This window comes from Thermobia domestica, chromosome 6, assembly GCF_964235325.1.
Source record: "Thermobia domestica chromosome 6, izTheDome1.hap1.1, whole genome shotgun sequence".
Lineage (NCBI taxonomy): Eukaryota > Metazoa > Arthropoda > Insecta > Zygentoma > Lepismatidae > Thermobia > Thermobia domestica.
In genome coordinates, this window is record NC_137459.1 from 94,414,656 (window position 1) to 94,432,989 (window position 18,334).

At 35.4% G+C, this 18,334-nt stretch overlaps 1 protein-coding gene across 1 annotated transcript in view; it reads right to left on the reverse strand.

Moving 5' to 3' along the window:
* Positions 1-360: 360 nt before the first annotated feature.
* The window catches only part of LOC145688098 (protein Asterix), a 59,976-nt gene continuing 42,002 nt past the window's right edge, over positions 361-18,334 (reverse strand). Inside the window, exons 3-4 of the mRNA XM_081761833.1 lie at positions 9,530-9,627; positions 361-1,197 (exon numbers count right to left, since the gene is read on the reverse strand). Coding sequence (XP_081617959.1) covers positions 1,116-1,197; positions 9,530-9,627 — 180 coding nt within the window. The 3' untranslated portion in view covers positions 361-1,115. The remainder of the gene's footprint in view (positions 1,198-9,529; positions 9,628-18,334) is intronic.

Here is an 18,334-nt window from a genome sequence, read left to right on the forward strand (position 1 = left end):
CAACAGCAAGTATCGGTTAAAATAATCTTTAAAAGTTGATTACAAAGAACTCTTTGCACTAAACAAATCATGCTAATGAAACAGATTTAAATTTCCTTCCAGTATAAGTATTCTTAGAAAGTTTTATTCTTAGGAATATAGAACTGACCATCCCGATATAATTGAAAGTATTTATTTCATGTCAAGATACCAGATACAAAGTAAACACTATTCAATAATAACTTACGTAAAAATGTTAGATTGAGATAGTTCCATGATATATTCACAACGTTCCCTATAAATTCACGAAATATGAAGACCTTGGAAGTATTTCACAGAATCGTGTCGGAATGAAAAGGAAAACAATTAAAACTTCAAGTATAAGCCTCAATAAAATTTAATAATGTGACATAGCGTAATATAATGTAGTGTCACTGATAAAGTTTTGTCACTCATCATCCTTTGTCTTACATATCAGTTGTAAATTGTAACATACAATTATATTCAATTTCTTAATAACACTTCGAGTTCTGCAACTTTGAAATTACCTAAATTGCTACCATGGTTTCTGGTACGCCAAACAACATATCGTCGCTGCGTCTCGAAGAACCGCCATGTGACATTTTTTTCGAAAATGAGTTATGTCGTGCAAATAAACCTGAAAGCTATCAGGCAGAGTCCCTTATAATGTGATAAGTGAATGTTCAATTGTTTCACCACAACAATGAAAAAATAATAGGAAATTGAAGGCTTTAGGTTCCCATTACTTACGTATTAATTAATGTATACAAATTCTCTATGTGCTTATAAAGGAGCAAAAGGTAAACCGACATGTGCTACATAAACACAGAAATAGTAATATAATATTGTTGAAGCAAGCTAACGCAAAAACAATTTTATTATATTTTTCAAGTGTTTCCGTGTTTATTTGGCAAAATTTTAAGAGTTCGGAATGTTTTTTGCTTCTTCTGGAAAGTTGTGGTTTTAACACATAGGGATTCTTCGAGGCGCAGCGACGATATATTTCAAACGTATCCTGCCACGTCATATCATTTAAGAAATTCACGCTTTATCACAATTTAAACGAACTTTAGAATAGTCCAACGCAGATTTCAAAACAATATGTATTAGGCTACTTATAGGAATGTGGATGCCCACGGTGGAGTCATAGGCTGTGGGTTTTGCAAGTACGACATTACAACAGCAGAAATCGATAACCTGTAAAAGAAAATTGTGCAATTACTCTCAGTTTCACAATTTTATGTAGGAAATGAAAAATTGTGTTGAATTTACTATTTTATTCGTAACCAACAGAATCTACAACAACAATCTCTAAGTACATTCTCGTCTGAAAAATACATATAAACTGCCACCAATTTTGTTAATGTTGCATTCACAGGTGAAATTATATCAAATAAGAATGTTGTCTTTCTTCAGACAGTTATTATCAGCCTTAAGATTTCCACTAAAAGGGTTTACCAATAAGAATGAGATACTGCACTGAGAAACAAATTAAAATGAGAAAACTGCAAGCAAGCAAATAAAATGTTTATTATCATTATCTTTATTATTATTGTTGCGAAAAGCAATCAATGTCATCATGTTTTGAAGAAAATGTCGTCCAAATGTTCTCTGCTTCTGGCCAGCATGAATTTTGAGAGTTTAGTTTTGCATCATTTTTGCACATACAGGTACAAAGTCGCTTTCCCAAAAACAAGTAACGAAAAAAAAAGAAAGAAAGAAAGAAAAGAAGAAAAAAGAAGCAAGTTATGCGCGAGTTTTTTTTTTTTTTTTTAACTAGAAGTGGCATTACTGTCTTTCTCAGTGTAGCTGGGATTTGTAACAACGTTTTCGTACATACTTTGTTTAAGAGTTGTTTAGTAATCGAAGTTGCGCCGAGCAGTACAGGTGTTGAGATGAATCGCAAATTAACAAAGGAAAAACGTAGTTTCGTGCGCTACAAGATTGATGGTAACACAAACGTGGCAGAGTTCAGAAGATTTCGAAGTGTGGAACCACCGTCACGTCAAACCATAAGAAACCTCAACAACGATTCGAAGCTACAAGTTCTGGGTATGATCTACCACGAAGCGTACGAAATGAAGGGAACACTAAACTTGCTCTTCAAAGTTGTGTACCTATCCCGAAAAAGTCTACCAGAAGACATCAACGTGACCTGGGAATTGCACGTACCTCTTTAAGAAACATGTTAAAGGATTTGAAGATTAAACCTTACCGGCTAAAGCTTCTGCATGCATTACACGAATGTGATCCGAACCGGCGTGTTGAGTTCTGATTGGTTTCTCATTCGGAACGAAGTTGACAGAGATTTCTGGAAACGAATTTTGTGCACAGATGACATGTCATTCAAGATGAACGTTTGTGAAAACAAACACAATTGTGTTTATTGGAGTGAAACCAATCAACACGAAATTGTAACGGGAGTCAGTAGTATCATCCTTTGGGATAGTATTTGAAGTGGTGGTGTCATAGGACCATTCTTTCTTGAAGGACCAGTGACACATACCTTCAGATGTTGTAGGACGTTGTCATTACGGAACTTGAAAATAACCCTCTTTATGAAAACATTCCGTTTACGTGGCAACACGATGGAATCCCCTCTCACTTTGGTGTTGTAAGGGATTTCTTAAATCAACAATACGATGAATGGATTGGTTGTCGTGGTACGACAAATCATGTGATTTCACACCATGCGACTTCTCCATGTAGGGTATTGTCAAAGACGAGGTGTTTTTCGGGCAACCGAATGATTTGGATCACTTGAAACAGCTTATCGAACAATAATTCCAGAGGTTGGATGTCAATCCTCGGTTGCCTCACGGTATTTCCAAATCAGTGCTAAAGAGATGTACCTTGTGCAATGAATGTCGTGAAAGACAGTTTAAACAGTATTTGTAAGTACAATAAAGACTGTCAAGTCACCTAGCTTCTTTTATTTTATTTCTTCATATATTGGGGAAGGCTACTTTGTGTCCACCTTGTACATTGGGCAGTAAATTCGCACATCCTGTTTTGTCACATTTTGATGGTGAATTCGAATAGTTTATACTAACTGTTGAATTGTGTATCTCTCAATGGTAATCTGCCACAAACTACTCCATACAGCTACCTCAATTTCATCTCCCCAAACCAGGTAGTATTATCAGAATATGATCTCAAAGTTCTAACGTTCTTATTGGTAAACACTTTATGAGTGAAAATACTTTTATACATGGCTACATTTAACACTATATATACACAAAATGATTTCCCACCCCAATGGAATCTATACTCCTGCAGTAAAATTCCTTAGCTTGGATATCTCTCCATTTCACATGCCTTCCCTTGGTACTGAAGGAAGCAAAATTTATGTATGTAAATCCTTCAATAATTTTCTTAAAAACATACAGTGTGTCATTAAGGAGCAAATAACTTCTTAGATCTATACTACCAGATCTATATTAAACAATGTGGAATACAAAAATGTGGTTATAGAACATATCAAGGCTTTGTGTCCTGTCGCACCGTTACAAAAAAGAGTGACACATATTATGTTAACCTTCCACGAAATGCAGTCCACACTGGTAGTTCACCATTAGTTCTATACTACTCACGAGAAGATGTTCAAACAATGAAATCAACTTACAACAGCAGCAGACCTTGCGCTGAAACCAGTTCTTTATGTAAGGAACATCCACGAAAATATACGAAGCCCAACAAATATGCCATGATCCCCACTCCTCTCGCTCCTCCACTGTCAGTGCTACAGCCAGTGTGGAAATTGAAGCACTTCGAGGTGGGGTGGGGGGGACTTAGTGTGGGCCAAAAATAAACTTGTACTAAGAGTGTACTATTGCAGCAGTGGCGTATACTGGTTTGATGGCTTGGGCTACCACTAACCTTTATAATACCTGTACATTATTATTATTATTATTTGACTTTTTTCCACTTTATTATACAATCTTCAAAATAAGAAAAACTTTACACCATCCTTTTATCAAGTAGATAAATATCATTTTTTCTTCACTAGCAAGACTTATATTATCTTATTAGTATTACGGAAAAACGATCGTACATTTCTACCTTTATTTGTTGCATGAAGTCAAGGGCGTCGATCCTGGGGGACCAGGGGGCCCGGGCCCCCCCAAAGGTCATGTGGGCCCCTCATTGTATTTGTGAATATACAATATTTTGCATAATTTGAATGCAATTTGTCTTAAAATCCTCATATATGTCGTCTGCATCTGAATGGACCCCCAATTTTACAGAGAACTCGGTGCCCTTGCATGAAGTATTACTACATTTCGCATTGGATATATGGTAACCCTACTCATCAGAACAAATGGAAGCTGTCCGAGTAATAATGAACGCTGAAATAGGCGATTAGGAAAGGAGTCGTCTCAGTCTGTGAGAGCTACGCAAACTACTGTAAAGCACAAAATTTTCGTTGCGCTAACGCAAATCGCTACAAAACGAGGCCCGTGATGTAAAAAACAATTCACAGAGACCACCAAAACTCACTGTTATTGCTCGTCTAATTTCCTTTTACTCTGTACTCACGCCCAAGAAACCGATTTCTCTAGAGGCAACTGCTTTTACCTGGCGGAGTTCGTATGCTGTGGGCGGAGGTGGAGCGAAGGGGAATGCTCTGATACGATTCTTGCTGTAGTAGCTAGAGAGTAGTTTCTACTATGTTGTCATATTGAAGACTCTTAAGTTCGCGAGACAGGCTGAGTGGATCTTTCTAAATACATTCAAATTCTCAAAAACTTTTATCATTGAAAGAAGATACTAAAGTATAAAATTATTAATATAATTTAGTTCATATTATAACTTTATTTTGTAATATTCTAGGGCTGCTGCCGGTAGGTCACAAAATACGCCACTGTCTTGCAGACTGTGTTAATTTCTCAACACATTCCAAAAGAAACTTGTACTCGCAGGAAAATAACTCTGTACAATATGGAATAGTATTTTTCTCACAAAAGACTTGAAAAATCAGTTTTTCTAATGTGCATAGTGTATAAAGGATCTTGGGTATCCTCTGTGAGAGTGTCTCCATAAAGTGTGCTCATAATTGTAATTTGTGTAATCACTAGAATACCACGTTAAATTTAAGTTACAAATATGCATAACCGCAATTATTATGAATATCATTCAAAGTAATTAACCTTCTAGTTTAAAAGAGGTGTATTATACAAAAAAGGTAGAACAGATATTTGTTAAAAACTATCTTATATCCATTGTTCACAGTAAAACAGCTTCCAACGAAACATAACTAAACCTGAGAAACTGAAACACACCTCAATCTGTTCACTGTTCAGATGTTACTTTTCAGCGTTTCGGATAACTCACTGTACCAGTGGCGTATTTAGGATTTTGTTTCGGGGAGGGCTATGCACAATACGGCGAAGAATGGGGCAATTCCCCACCTGAGTTTGAGAATTAATATTTTAATCAATTGTCTACTAATTCTGTACTAGGAAAAAACGTGAAACTTTTATGTCGGTGGAGGATCTTACCTCCCATGCAAATCCCAAATGACACTTCTACAAACACACGTTGAAGATTTGTAATCTCATTTCAACTTAGAATAAATGGAAATATTCAGCTTTATCTGTTTAATTTTGTACCTGAAATAAAATGTTGAGACAAGTTGAAGTTGAAATATACTGATTGCAGTTTTAATGGCAAGAATTGTAGATTGGTGAATCTTATGTGATAAAATACACACAAAAATTTAACAACCAAACCTTTTATTCTATTCATAGAAGAAAAAAGGAAGCATCTTCTTGACGTACCTAATTTCCTGGACTACGTATTTCCCCTCTCTTGATTTTCTTTAATCCAAACATTTACTTTTCTTTATAACTAAACGATGTAAATATTCCTTTGCTATAATAACTAAACTCCCGTTATGTTGATATCCGTGCAAGTTGGTATGGAACATCAGTTTGGCTTATCAGCTTACCATAGTTTTGGTGTTACTGACGACGGCCGACTGAAATCACAACCAACAACGGTCGAAACTATGATAGGAAAAACGAAAAAAAGTAACAACCAAGAAAAAGAAACAGAAGAGTAGAATGGACGAAAGATTTTAAAAAAAATGTTCTTACATGGAATGAAATTGGACAAATACAGTATTATTTGTGAACAAAGAGCATAAGGAAATGGAAAGTCAATGAAATAGTTAGAAATGGTGAGGATTAATGTTGTAGTCCTACGTGGAGTGCGAAAAACCATCAAATTTATTTCGGGAGGAGCTTGAGTCCGATAACCCTCCCCCTAAATACGCCACTGCACTGTAGTAAAATTTCTGGGAGTAGATTCTATTTCGACACAGATTCCTTATTAGTAATTTGAAAAACTGATAATTTTTATTTGTATATAAATTTAATTTTTGTAATTACACATGAAGGTTGGGGTCATTGCCAAGTCCCCTCCCTAGAAAGCACAAAGGGAACGAGGTTCCGGGGAAATGTTCAGAGGTGCCTGGGAATTTCCCCCCTTTCTCCCCCTTCAATTACCACACTGGCTACAGCTGATCAAAATGTGGGGAAATTAATTGGGTATTATTGGCAATAACTGTATTGTCAATTGCATCATTTCAACACAATAGAACAGAGTAATTCAAATCAGTACAAACTATTACGAACAGTTTTCAATGCCATTTTACATTTTTGAATAAACAAGTTTCTATCTGTAATACATTTTGTTTTATTAGGATCACACAGTGAGACATTCAAGATTGTATTGTAAGTACGTCAGTCCGTCCTTTCGTTACTCCACACGATAACTCTTGAACGATTGTGAATTTGTTAACACATTATTTTGGGCAATAGATAGCTAGAGCGATTATCTAGGACCAGTTCTTTAACGGGGGCAGTCTGTTAAAATAACGGATAACGTCGACTTTAACGGCGGCTACCAATGGTTCATATCCCACATATGTAAGAATTTTTTAAAATTTTATTTCTTGTAATGTATAGCTAGAGCAATTATCTGCGCCGAGTTTGTTAATGGAATCAATCTATTAACAACTTAACTCATCACGACGACTTTAACGTGGCCATCAATAGGACTGGGATTAGGAATTAGATTTCTGAGCTTTCAGCAGCTATAACCATGTTAACCCGTCATGTATGAGGAATGTCATCCGTCGGCGATTACACTACCAGAGGAATTGGTGAGGAAAATAGGAATGGCAAGCGTGGAAGCGGCCTGGTACCATTGTTATATACCATCCCGGCACTTGCTTGATATGAATGAGGAAAACCTCTCCCAGGATAGCTAGCCTGAAATCTCACTCAGGACTATAGTCAATGTCCTACATATGTAAGCAAATTTTTGAATCCTGTGTTTTGTCATAGGTAGTTAGAGCGGTCGTCAAAACCCAGCTCGTTAACGGAGTCAATCTGTCAGCACAGTAACAGGTAACGGTGATATTAACGGTGTCAATCTATAGCTTATATCACACGAATGTAATGATTTTTTAAAAAAAAAATTCTGCTTTTTACCAATAGACAGCTCAAGCGATTATCTCGATACAGTTTTTCTTTAATGGGGTCAATCATTTAATATCGTAACGGGTAACGGTGACTTTAACGCTGGCTATCTAGAGCCCATATCCTATACATGTAAGCGAATTCCTTTGTTCTGTTTTAGTAATACATAGCTAGAACAATTATCTTAACCCAGTTTGTTTACGGAATCAATCTGGTAATATCGTAACGGAACTTTAACAGTGTCCATCTATAGCCTATTATTACCATACATGTAAGAGAATTTTTTGCAATAGATCTAGAGCGATTATCTCCGCTGAGTTCCTTAATGAATTCAATCCGTTAACATCTTAACGAGTAACAGTGACTCTAAAGATGGCTATTCATATCCTATACATGGTAATATTTCGGATCTTTCCTACTGTCTCTAGCCTTCAAAATCTAGGTGGTTTTATTGAGTCACCCTGTATAACCACATTTCTGAAGGTGCACAATTTCATTTTTATTATCTTAGTTGTTCTCAGAATATTTATAATATTACAGTTAGCAGTGGCGTACACAGAATTTCATCACGGGGGATTCAAGCACCGAACACTGAATCCCACATCCTTTCAGGACAAAAGTGATCATATATTATATAAGTGATTATATATATTACAGTAAATGTTTATTTTCCCATAATATTTTCCGTAAGGAGGGGAGGGATTTAAACACCGAAACTTCCGTTCTCCTACTTCGATTGATCATGAACTCCATAAAAATAGATTGACACACTTCTCTTGACTTGAGCTTTATAAAAAGTTGATCTACATAAAATGAAATAACAAAATACAAGGTTTTCCCGGAAATTTAGGAATGAGAAGAAATTACTATAGACCGGATGTTTTCAACTTCTTACGAAGCTGACCTACATCTGACAGTCGATAAAGCTGGTAACAAATAATGTTAGTATGAAAAAGGTGACATATCACATCAGCACAATATTTGTGTTAGCATAATTGCTCTCAAACTTTGCTACCTGTATGCTTTGAACGTGAAAATATTAATTTATGGTTTTCACAAAATACTAAAACAGCAGATATGCGTTCATATAAGTGTGGACTTACAGCAACTACGCAGTGAAATTATTTCCATACTAAAAACTAAAAAAACTCGTTTTTATTCAGCTAGCTTGTCGTCTTTGGAGAACAGAACTATCAAGGAGGGGCGACGAATTTGTTTAGGTAAGTCATGTGAACATTAAGCGTAATTTAATGAATTTATCTACACGCAATAACACAGCACTAATATATAATTTTTGTAAGTGATAAAAATATTTCTTTCACCTCATCCAAGGTCACCAGTCGATGTAGAAGTATATTATCGTACTCGTTGATAAAATTAGTGTTTACAATGTACCTCACTCGCACGTTTACTTTATCAATTTCGCTAGCATCTGCTGCTCTCGATTTTTTTGTTTAATTTAATTTAACGTTCCACGCTTATGCCTGCTAGGCTAAAAGAGATGTGAATCTATTGATTATAGTGGAATCCGAACCACTTTAGTCGCTCAACTGTACCTATACCGGGAATCGAACCCGGGACCAAGCGAAGTCAAACGTGCTTGCCACTAGACGAAGCGGGGGTTCTATTCTCGAAATTATTCACTGATGGATGAACTTAAATAATTTGGTTGCTAATACTGTATAACATTAGTCATCATTATTAACACCAGTTGTCGAAGTGAAGAGCTGTGAAACATATCACTGGTCCATTGTAGGTTTATCTAACAACGACAATGCAACAACAACCCAAGAAGTAGGCTTGTTTCAAAGATACAGCCATTCTCGGCGTTTAAAAAAAAAAAAAGAATGCCCTGGAAATCGACCAGACAGTTTCTTTCCTCATTATCATTTATTTTGCACTTTAGAGCACCGGTTAGGTTTTATGGCTTGTCATTCGTACAGTCAACCTTCAAATACCAAAGTGTATTTATGCTGCACCCGCATTGTCCTATTCTAATATAAAGTAAATATAATACTACAATACTCATAGAAAATACTTACATAAAGCTACTGAGTATTTGCTTCGTATCATCATTCACTCGAGAGTTTGCGAAACTAATGCATGAACAGTAAAGGGCAACCCATGCACACCACTTCAGCTGAAAATAAATTAATAGCTAAAAAATATGGTAGAATAAAATGTACACCGAATAAATTTTATGAAAGCTTTACAAACTTAATATCTCCAGACAACTTTCAAGGAATAAGTTTCTCCTAAGCCATATTTGGAAAAATTAATTAAAAATTTAACGGATTAAAATTAAAAATTAAGCCATAAAAAGTAATTGTTTACATTAAAAATTATTCAACAAAAATTAAAATTAAAAATGGCAATTTTCACTACTATCCAACAAAAATTGCCTGGAGTTATTAAATATAAAATTTAATGGATAAAATTACGGACATGAAAAAACTATTGGATTATTATAAGAAGTTACGATTTTCGAACAAACATAATACCATAATTAATAAAAAATATAATAAAAATATAATTAAAATTTGTAAAATTCCAAACAATTTCACCAACGAAAAACATCTATTTTTAAATTTAACTTTTTGTGTATTTGTTAGTTCTAAAGGGATTAACATAATAATCTTTAATAAAGGTGACTTCATAATTATAAAGCTCGCGAAAGATCTCGTGACGATCTTTAACAATATTTCCAGTGTAATCGTACGTAACATACTAAAACTGAAAAACAAAGACAGGAGAAAACTAATAAACAGAGAAAATTAATGTTCAGTACTTCTAATTGTGGTTATTCGGTTATCTTTATATGCATTAGTTGGTTCCCCCAAGCCTTCGGCTCTTCTGTATGGTAACGACATCTCTTAGCTTCAAGTAGGAGGGGGCGCAGCTAGCGACATCTATTAACTTCAATGTGAACTATTACGAATTAACGTGACTGGATAGACTGAGGCATCTTGCTTTTATAAGAGTGATACTTCTAAAAAGAACATACATTTTGTTTTCAAAATGCATATTTTTAAACGGCTGCCCAAGTTAAATTTCGCTTCTAATTAATATAAAAAAAATCAATACTTAATTATTATAACGATATCGTTATATCAACCTTTTAACCAACCCTCTTATTCTCCATGTTAATTCTTGGAACCAACGCCTAGCCAGTCGGAATTCGCAGAAGAGCGAAACAATGGAATTTTTCTCCCCAGAAGGTGCCTCTTTCCTCAAGACATTTCAGCACCTCTCGCCGGACCGTATTTGGGAAGGTATTTGTTCGTTCCCTCACTCACACCCACGCAAAGCTGATTGTCTGAGCAACAGCAGTGGATCATACGTCATAACGTGCATTTTTGAAAATAATTATTAATTATTTACACTATTATGTGCGTCAATATGATTAATGTACTCTCAACCAAGTGATAATTAATCAATTATTTCTTATTATCAAAGCAGTTATATAAAAACTAAATGTTTTGTGCGAACTATCTTTTATTCCAATAATGTATCAATGAGCCTCCATTGTGACAACGAAGAGAGCAGCCAGGACTTGGCGCGAGAGTGCAATTTGGATACCCAAAGAGATGAGAGCACTCGACGAACACTCCAATTTTAAACTAGCGTTAAATACAAGTGTCATAAGTTTTATTACATTTTTTTTCGTACTAAGCTCACCAGTAACGTGTAGACATGAAAAGGCCTCTAAGTTATCTAAGTTACCATCACCAACAAAATAATGCAACGGAATTTCCTGTGCTAGTCAGAATGGAACCAGCATGTGGGAGAAGCAAAAGGATCCCAACAACCTGTGGATGGATTCTCATTTTTGTGAGCAATGTTTGTATTTGTTGGTCAATTGACTTTCGTAACCGTGAATACGCTAGCGGAAATATTAATATTCGGTCGTCGCGTAATACGGGGCCACATCATTGCAATTTGTAAAGGTATCTTAGTGCTGATAAAATGTAAAGTGCCACAATATGTGAAAAGTTTAAAATATACATATTAATTATATTTTTGTGTGAATTAATTAACATACAAGTGACGCAAAAAAGTGCATGTTATATAATAATATTTTTTGTTAGAGGAAAAGTATTATGCATGTATTTTATTTATTATGTTTGCAGTTTCAGCAGTGCAACAGGTTGATATTGTTTTGCATGAAATACAAAGGAAATATACGTCGCACCCAACGTTCCCCAAACACTGACCGTATACTGGGTAACCACGAACGGAACAATCAGCTGATCCAGCTGAGGTGAATACAGGGAGTAATCACGAACACGATACATATTAATAGTCCCTGGTTCGAATCCTGAGTTTCACCAGTTTAGTTCTTAGTTGGTTAATATTTACTTATAGGTTGGTATTTCGTACTCCAAAATTCTGTTTTCTTACATGAATCAGTATAAGGACGTTTTAGGATCAAACCCGATACCATTAAATCTGTTTACTCAAACGATAGCCCATAGGAACGAACCCCAGTATAGTCATATATAGTCATATATAGCTTATCCCGAACAGGGACATATGAGAATCGAACCCTATATAGTAGGGCGGAGCGAAAAATCACTTTTTTATATATCGAAGACGCAATAGTGCGGAAAAGTTGTCAATTGATATTGATAAAATACTGTAAAAATTTCGTTTCTGAAATCAAATATCTTCCGGTGGCGAATCGCCAAAAAAGATTTTGTGTCTTTATAGGGTATGCAAACCCGCCGTACACATCACTTTTTTCTGTTTCTATAATAATTATTACCTATATTTCTTAACGTAAGCAGTCTATAAAATGGAAGAAATAATTTCTAGATGGTTTAGGCAGATTTAGAACCATAAAATAGTCCATTTTAGCAAAACGAAGTGTTGTATATCATATCCTGTACTTGTGGTTTCTTATAAAGTTCTAACATTAAATTAATATGCCGATAAATGTGTTCATTGTTCATTATAATTTTTCCTTCAACACTCTTTTTCCTTTTAAAATTTATCGTACTGCTTTATAGAGTTTAACTTCCTCCCCTGAATAAGAATTCAATTTGGTCTAGTTCAATTGATAGTAGCAGTATTATAAAGAAACAACGTTAGTATTTGATAACTTCGTTCGAGTGTGGAAGACGATCTTTTCAAGGTAATTTTGCGGTGTTAACATTGCGTTTCAATGTTTACTTCGTTGTGCGTAGTTGGTATGTGTATAAACAATTTGTTTTTGTACTGTAAATTAAACTTTATGTAATGTGTGTGAGATCTGTATTTTATATCAATATTGAAACTCTAACCATGCCGAAGATAAGAACAAGATTAAGAACGACTTACACCGTACTTGGACATTCAGATGAACTTTCAGGTGTGTAGTTGCCCACAAAATTAGATGTAATGAAGCATTATTTTCAATTGGTAGAGCTGCAAAAGTGTGAGAAAGGGTGTGATCGATCTGTAAAGAAGTTGGCGAGAGACGTTGCTCAATGTCTGAAATCTGTTTAGGGCAAAGCTTCCATCCCTACTTTGTCGTTAGAACGTGTAGTTCAGTTTCTACTTGCTTTGCACGGAAAGTATATAAGAAGTTTGTTAAATCTGAGAAGAAAACGAAAGCTTCTGCTAGCTTCCAGAAAAAATGGATATATTTAAACAAGATTACAGGAAGTCTTTTGATATATGTTCCTGTATATGTCATGAACTTTCCATGTGCTCATGTGAATTAAGAAAGAAAATACCTAGGAAGGAGTGGATATTTCTGCAAGAACAGAGAACAACACGAGTAGCCAGAATAGAGGGAGTTGACTACGAGTTGACTAATCATACGTACTAAAAGTAAATCACGAGAGACCACCCGACAACAGTCTTCTTACACATCACAAACGAGTACTTCCAATGAACTCCAGACATCATCTTCTGATGGCGATGAGTCAGATGTTGATTACTTTGCAAAACAACAGAATATTAGAGAAAAAAGAAGCAAGCAGCAACGACATGTCCTTAGACTTCTCGGCATGCTGGCAGACCGATTTCGAACATCTCATCGTGCAACTGCTTTGATAGCAACAGTTACATTGCAATTTTTTGTAATAATTGATCCACAAAATGCTGGCTAGATGACAGACTGCCCAAAAGTCCGGCGAGAAAGGGAAAATATAGGACAAAAGGAAGTGCTAATGAACAAAGGAAAGAATCTTAGAAGCTTGTACTTTGATGGTCTTAAAGATCAAAGAAACTATGAAGGAAAGAGACTAGAGGTCGCTGATTTTCAGTAAAGAGATACGCTACTTGTAAAGATGGAGCTAAACACGTATGGTTAATGAGAACTTCTTCAAGGTACATACCACAAAAGGAACGTCAACTGGTTTAAGAAGTGCGTAATCCAAAATAACTGCTATTTCGCACACCCGGAGAATATATTGCCTTCTATGGTTGACGATGAAAGACTTTACGTCAGAAAAGAGGCATAGAAAAAGATAGTCAACGTAATGGGAAAAGCTAGGAATGAGAAGAGCAGATATCATGACAGTAGTATCAGTAGGAAGACGAAACGAGGAAGACCAGCTAAAGAAGACAATGAGTCACATGTAAAAAATGTATGCTACCAAAGCTCAATTTCAATGCAAACGATTACACAGACCTTATTAATTGGGAATCAGTTGAAGTGAGGCATCCTCCAGCGTTGTCTTGTTTTCCAACAAAGAACTTGAAATCTACAATAATAACCGTGAACATCCAGTCATAAAAAGAGCTTTAAAATATTCCTGTCACATTACGAGTACAGAACGCTGCGTGAAACTTGTAACAGAAGCATCTGCAGCAGTTTGTGGCAGAGATGGTTTTATCAGACAAACTAAAAATACCGATTTGTGAACACAAAAGTACAGACAAAGGCAAACTATGCTCTGCAAATAACCAAAGATCTAATTTTGAACATACGTGTATGGATGGTAGGGTGGGCATGGGAGGGACTTGACCGGCACCCACGTCCTCGTCGTGGGTCCTGGGTCGTTTCGCTGAAACAAGCAGAAAGGTGCAGAAAAAATATGTATTTTGTATGAAGTAGATTGTTATTTTGATCAAATTGACTAGTTTGTGATCCAAAATATGCCTGAATCACGCAGAAAACATTTCTTGAATTTTATATATTACTTAACTTAAGAAATGTGGGTTATACTTTTGTTCATTTACCGTAGAAACGCAAAAGAGTGATGTGTACGGCGGGTTTGCATACCCCATAAAGACAAAATCTTTTTTGGCGATTCGCCACCCGAAGATATTCGATTTCAGCGCCGAGATTTTTACAGTATTTTATCAACATCAATTTACAACTTTTCCGCACTATTGCGTTTTCGATATATAAAAAAGTGATTTTTCGCTCCGCCCTACTATATAGTCATATTATTATACTTTCAAATTATGCGATGTATAAGTTCGTCAGTCTCACAGAACGGCTATGTCCGTATGTCGTCTGTCTGTCAACAGGTTTCAGAGTAGAAACGGTAAGATTTGGAGAAGCGTGTTTCTGCAATCGATTCAACGCCCCAAATACACGTGTTCCATTTTCTCCGGTAACCTTCTATTCAAGCCGGAAGTGGTAGAAATCCGGCGATTTTTTTGCAATCCATTCAGCATCTTTGGAGAACACATCATCACTGCACGCAACGCTACCGCAACCTGAAGTGGTTCAAATCTAATAAGATTTCCGGTTTCAATGCTAATTTCCAGAGAATTATAAACGATACCGAGAAACGCTTTTCTGTAATTGATTTTGTATTCCAAAAATAGATTCCATCTTCTCCTTTAACCCTCTACTGACACTGGATGTCGGAGAAATAAACCATTTCCGGTTACAGTGTTGCTTGTCACGCAACAAAAACAGTAATAAACAGCGACAAGCAGGTTTTTTTGTTTCAATCGACTCAGGGTCTCAAAAGAACATGTCATTGTCTTCCACACCACTCTACTGAAACTTGAAGTAGTAGAAATTCACCAGTACTTGAGGTTTCAATATTGATACTCATAAAGCGAAAACGCTAAAAGATATCGAGAAGCATTTTTTTAATCGATTCAACGTCCCATGAATAGGTTACATATCCTCTCTTAACCTTCTATTTATACCGGAAGTCATAGAAATCAACCATTTCTGATTTCAATGTTTATTTCCATAGAACAAAAGTAGTAATAAGTAGCGATAATCCATTCTTTTGCAATCGATTCAACGACTTAAGTGAAGACATAATTATCACCTGCAACACTCTACCAAAACCAGAAGTGGCTAAAATTCACTAGTACTTACGATTTCAATATTGATTTCTATAGAGCACAAGCGGTGAAAAATATCAAAAAGTGTTTTTTGCAATCAATTCAGCATTCCAAGAACAGGTTTGATCTTTGTTAACCCTCAACTTAAACCAGAAATAGTAGACATCAACAATGTCCGCTTTCAACATTGTTCGTCATAGAATAAAACAGGAAGAGAGAGCGACAAGTGGTGTTTTGTACTCTAACATGTCAAGAGAACATACTACCACCACCCGCAATACATTATCAAAAGCGGAATTGGTTTAAATTTACTATATTTTCGGTTTCAATATTGATATCCATAGAGCAAGAAATGGTATTGTTTGTTCCTTCAACCCGAGTGCAGTTCATATATAAAGAATGCCGCCTTCTACGTGTGGTGGCTCGTGCTATAAATAATTCGTCGTCAAAGAGATCTTGCGGAAAACACCTCCCAATCAGTAAATGGCCAACTAGAACTCTCATTCTAAACAATTGACAGTCGCTTATCAAGTTTACGAGCAGTCTTAGTTGCCATTATTCCAACTGCTGCCCTTTAAGTTACTTCTCGATTCCCTATTCCCACGACCAGCTTGTGTTTACATTGCCTGACATCTGTTTCATATTAGCCATAGTACTGGGAAGAAAGAAAAGACATAGTGGATGTTACGACGTTGCAACCCCGCAAATGCGGTCGAAAGGGGGATGTAGGGAGGAAGGGGTGCTGTTGTAAAATTCAGCATGAGGACTTCAAAGATATATGCCTAACTGCACTCCTATTGAATGAACACACTATAACAGGTATTGAGGAGTGATTTTTTAAAGTTGATTCAGCGTCCCAAGAATATATTCCGTGGCTTCCTTTAAACCTCTATTCAATTCGGAAGTGGTGGAAATCAAGCGTTTCTGGTTTTTAACGTTGATTGCCATACAACAAAGAGAGTAATGGATAACAACAAGCGATTTTTTGCGATCGATTTGGTGTCTTAAGAGAACATACTATCACCATCCACAATACTGCATCGAACAAGAAGTGCTTGAAATTTACTAATTCCTTCGGTTTCAATACTTATTTCCAAAGGGACAATCTATATATATATATATATATATATATATATATATATATGTGTGTGTGTGTGTGTGTGTGTGTGTGAGAGAGAGAGAGAGAGAGAGAGAGAGAGAGAGAGAAAAGTGGTGTCTTGACTCAGATTTAGCTTTCCGAGAATGAGTTTTATCTCGACTTTTATCTGTCTGCTCACACCGGAGGTGGTGAAGGTCTATGGTTTCCGCTTACAACACTGAAAGCATAATGGATAAAACAGAAAGAGATAGCGACATGCAGTTTTTTTTTTTTTTTTATATATAGATTCACTACCGGAAGAATATACTTAACCTATGATTTTATTTCTCTCTTGTAACTTAAAGTGATAAGACATCAACTAGCAATTTCGGTTTCAATAACTATCACCATAGAACAAATAAGAGATAGTATAATGGCTTTTTGATATGGATTCAGAGTCCGAGGAACAGGTTCTATCTTTGATCTTATTCCTCTATTGCAACTAGTAGTTACTATATACTATTTCGAGTTCAAGCATTGAATTCGCATAGTTTGGAAGTCTATCGTAGTTTTACACTGTGAAGCGAAACTCACTTGTTATAAAGTGTATGATGCACGTACTTGCATATTAAAGTGCAGAGAAATATAATGGGTTAATTTGTTTAGAGAAAATATACCAAAACCAAACCAAAAGTAAAATAAATAAATAAATAAATAAATACATACATAAATAAATAAATAAATAAATAATAATAATAATAATAATAATAATAATAATAATAATAATAATATAGACCGAATTGTGAGAAGCAACAGACAATATTATGTTTCGATATGTGAAGCAGAGTAGAGCCATCCCATGTCAAACCAACACAAATTCTACCTTACCTTGCCAGATTTTGATGAAATTTGAAAAAGTTCTTGGTAAGACTGGAGAATGACAAACCTTGATATTTCAGGTTACTATGTGAACACGTTTCAAAATTACAAGCCCCCAAAATTCTCAAAATTTACAAAAAATTCGTGTCATTGCCATTTGCAGACAAAAGAGTATTCAGATTGTATATAACAGTATAAAATTTTCTTAGAAAATAGTTATTTTTATTTTATTTATTTATTTACTGGAAATTTCAAATTTTGAATTCGATTTTCTCAAAGAGTCATATTTTGAAACTTTTCAAAAAAAAAAAAAAAAAAAAAAAAATATTATATATATATTCAAATTGTTAAGCCCGAATGTATCCTCGAAGATTTATGTTGGAATCAGCACAGGATCATTTGTTACAAGAGTTTTCACTTCCAAATGTATAGTTGAAAATCGCTTTAATTTACGTTCTTGTAAAATGGATGGAAATAAAAATTTTATGGCACAGGATAAGGTGCAGAGCTATCACTAGACTAGTGAGCAAGCCACTGTTCATCCTTTATAGTCAGTGATAACGCCAGAAATAGGCAAAGAGGTGGGGACCCACTGGTGAGTACATCTACCACCCAAACATTTGCTGTTGTAATGTAGGTCAAATAA